We start from the raw sequence: 2894 nt of genomic DNA on the forward strand, positions 1-2894 counted from the left end.
CAAACGACTTCCCCTTCGCGTGCGTCTTGGTGTGGCTGGCCAGGGTCGTCTTGGTGGTGAACCACCTGCCGCAGACCACGCAGAGGAACGGGCGCTCGCCCGTGTGCGTCCTCAGGTGGTCCACGGTGGTGCCCCTGTGCCGGAACCGTGCGAGGCACAGCTCGCACTGGTACGGCCGGGGGCTGGCGTGCGTCCACACGTGCTGGTGGAGCAGAGAGAGCCGGGGAAACTCCTCGTTGCACACGTGGCACTGCGTGGGCCTGGCCTCGGAGTGGTCCCTGCGGTGCCGCATCAGGATGTTCTCGTTCTGGGACCAGTAGCCGCAGACGTCGCAGGTGAAGGTGCGCATGCCCTTCACCCGCGTCGCGGCGGCGTCTTCGTCTAGGTCTTGCTCATCGTCTGCTGCTCGGAAGGAAGGCGAGGGCAGGATGAGTCGGCAATCCCACGCGACAGGCTTGGACGTGTGGCATACCGGCGGCTACACTACTCTGTATGGTTATTACCGTCAAACAATGTTTACGTCATTGCCGTTTCCAGCAACCCCGAGCTGAAGGTCGCGCTTCGAGCGGTGGTTTGCGAGGCATCTGCACTTTTTTTGCCCGTTTGGCGACTTCAAAAGCCACAATATCGAGTGTAAAGACAGATTTTTTACATGCCACCTTCTTCGGACAATGCATAAGGAGTTAAAAATACATTGTCGCTGCACAAATTTTGTGAGGAAATGTTATTTGCTTCTAGTGGGATTCGACTGCAACATTTTATGTTTATATAGAATTTTTAAAAAACTGCCCGGCTCAGACGTTTCGTGGAGTCCAACGAAGGTGCAATGGCACTTGGTGGGGTCTCGAATGGGCAGCACTTTCTATTGGAATAATGACCAATGTGACAATTGGCGAGGAAATTGCGAACATATAAAGGACTTGTCTCCCTCATCCGTACAAGTCTTCTTCGTTGGCAATGCATAGTTTTTTCTGAAAATGCGGCCGTGCAGAATCTGACCTTGAAATGCTTTTGCATCGGCTCGACCAGTGGTTCTCAAACGAGGGTCCGCAGTCCCTTAGGGGTCCCTGAAGGACTACTTGGGCTCCCCAAAGCCTCTGAATGTTAGTAAAGCCGAGCAATCAACCATTTTTTTTTTTATTGATGCTGGTTGTCCCACAAAGCTAAATAACCGTACCATGTGTGCCAAGTTAGTAGGACTGACCATTCTGTTCCAAAGCTTCAAAGTTGGTTTGCCCCTTGGTACTAATTGTAATCATCCAAAACACCACTCCCCTGTGGCAGGTTGGGTCCACCCTCCCTTCCATTGATCCAGAAGGGATCCTTGAAAGGAGAGTGGCTGAGAACGACCGGGCTAGACCATCCTACCAAGACGGAGGTCCGACCCCACTACACCGCCTCCACTATTATACAGAGGGGGGAGGAGGAAACAAGTGTTAGTGCACTGCTTACCCCCCCTACCCTCTGTGCAGCGTCACGTCACTGGTCGCACATGCCACCATGTCTAATCGACAACCACGCTCTGTTGGTAATGCTATCTCCCCTTGCCCTGCCATGGTGAGACCAACACGTGCGAGCAAGGTCCGAATGGCATTCCCACATACACGGCTGTCACTTTGATAATGTCCCGTAGACATTTCTGCAATTATTCGAGAACACCGTGCTTAAAGTCCCGTAAATGTCTCCTTGCCCTCGCAGCATCTATCACGCAACACCGAACACAGGGAGCGGGAAAGAGAGCGAAAGAGGTAGGGGGTATCGCCGTTGCTTGCCTTCGGCCCCTGGCTTCGTCTGCTCACCCGCGTTGCTTCCGTCACCCGTGTCTTCTCCTACCGCCGGATCCGTACAGTCCACTCCCGGCGTTCCTTTCGGCGCAGCGAATGGCCCTGCACGTTTCGCAACGGGTTCACTTGGGGCGGGAACACTCCCTCACCGGCGATTCCGAGCGGAGAAGACGCAAAGGGGACTTACCCGACGCCGACGGGGGTCCCACGCCCGGTTCCGCTGGCGGCACATCTCGAGGCGAAGCCCTGCCTCGCTCTGCGTCGTTTGGGAGGGCGGGAGGAACAGGCGCCGAAAGCACCTCTTGCGCCCCGAAGTGCGAGGCGACGTGCTCCTTCAGCGCGGATTTGTTCGCGAACGCCTGGGCGCACAGATTGCAGGTGAACACGCCCGCTCCCGTGTGAACCGCCAGGTGCTTGGTCAGGCTGGACTTCTGCGCGAACGACTTCTGGCAGTGCCCACACGCAAACGGCCGCTCCCCTGTGTGGGTCCGCATGTGGTCCCGGAGGTTGGACACCGTGAAGCGCGCCAGGCACACGTCGCACCGGTACGGCTTGGCGGTGAAGTGGGTCCGCATGTGCCGGACGAGCGACACAAACAGGGGGAACTCGTCCCCGCACACGTGGCATTGCAGAGGAGGGGTGGCATGGTTCACGCGGTGGCGCATCACGCGGTTCTCGCTGTAGCAGGAGTAGCTGCAGAGGTCGCAGCCGAAGATGTGGGTGCCCTTGGGCTTCTCACTGAAGCTGTTGTCAATGTCTCGTCCTCGTTGGTCGTTAGCTGTGGGGGAAGGGAGAGGGGGGAAAAACGAAGGTGCAATGGCGGCGACACTGAAGGTAAAATTGATGCACCTCGAGACTAGGAACATGGCGTACCTCAGCAATTCCCTAACTTTGCGACCTCGAGGAGCCCTTATCTGACCCGACTGAGAGCCGAGGAACGCCCCTCTGTCGCAGTGTGGGAGCGACAAAGCAATATCGAAGCCTAAAGGCCCTGTAAACACTAATGCACATACTAGGGGATGTTTGGCTCGTACTAATGCCTAGAAATGGGTCAGATTTGCTTTTATAAAGTCGTAACGGGAAAAACCCTCTACTTCAGAAGTGAGGACG

At 56.3% G+C, this 2894-nt stretch overlaps 1 protein-coding gene across 1 annotated transcript; it reads right to left on the reverse strand.

Annotated features, from left to right (window-relative positions):
- Positions 1-1906: 1906 nt before the first annotated feature.
- Positions 1907-2650, reverse strand: LOC121832928 (gastrula zinc finger protein XlCGF17.1-like). The gene has a single exon (XM_042286981.1). It carries the CDS (start codon positions 2648-2650, stop codon positions 1907-1909), a length of 744 nt encoding a protein of 247 aa, XP_042142915.1.
- Between the last annotated feature and the right edge of the window lie 244 nt (positions 2651-2894).

The sequence above is a fragment of the Ixodes scapularis genome, unplaced genomic scaffold, assembly GCF_016920785.2.
Source record: "Ixodes scapularis isolate PalLabHiFi unplaced genomic scaffold, ASM1692078v2 PGA_scaffold8__174_contigs__length_109621045, whole genome shotgun sequence".
In the NCBI taxonomy this organism is placed as follows: Eukaryota; Metazoa; Arthropoda; class Arachnida; order Ixodida; family Ixodidae; genus Ixodes; species Ixodes scapularis.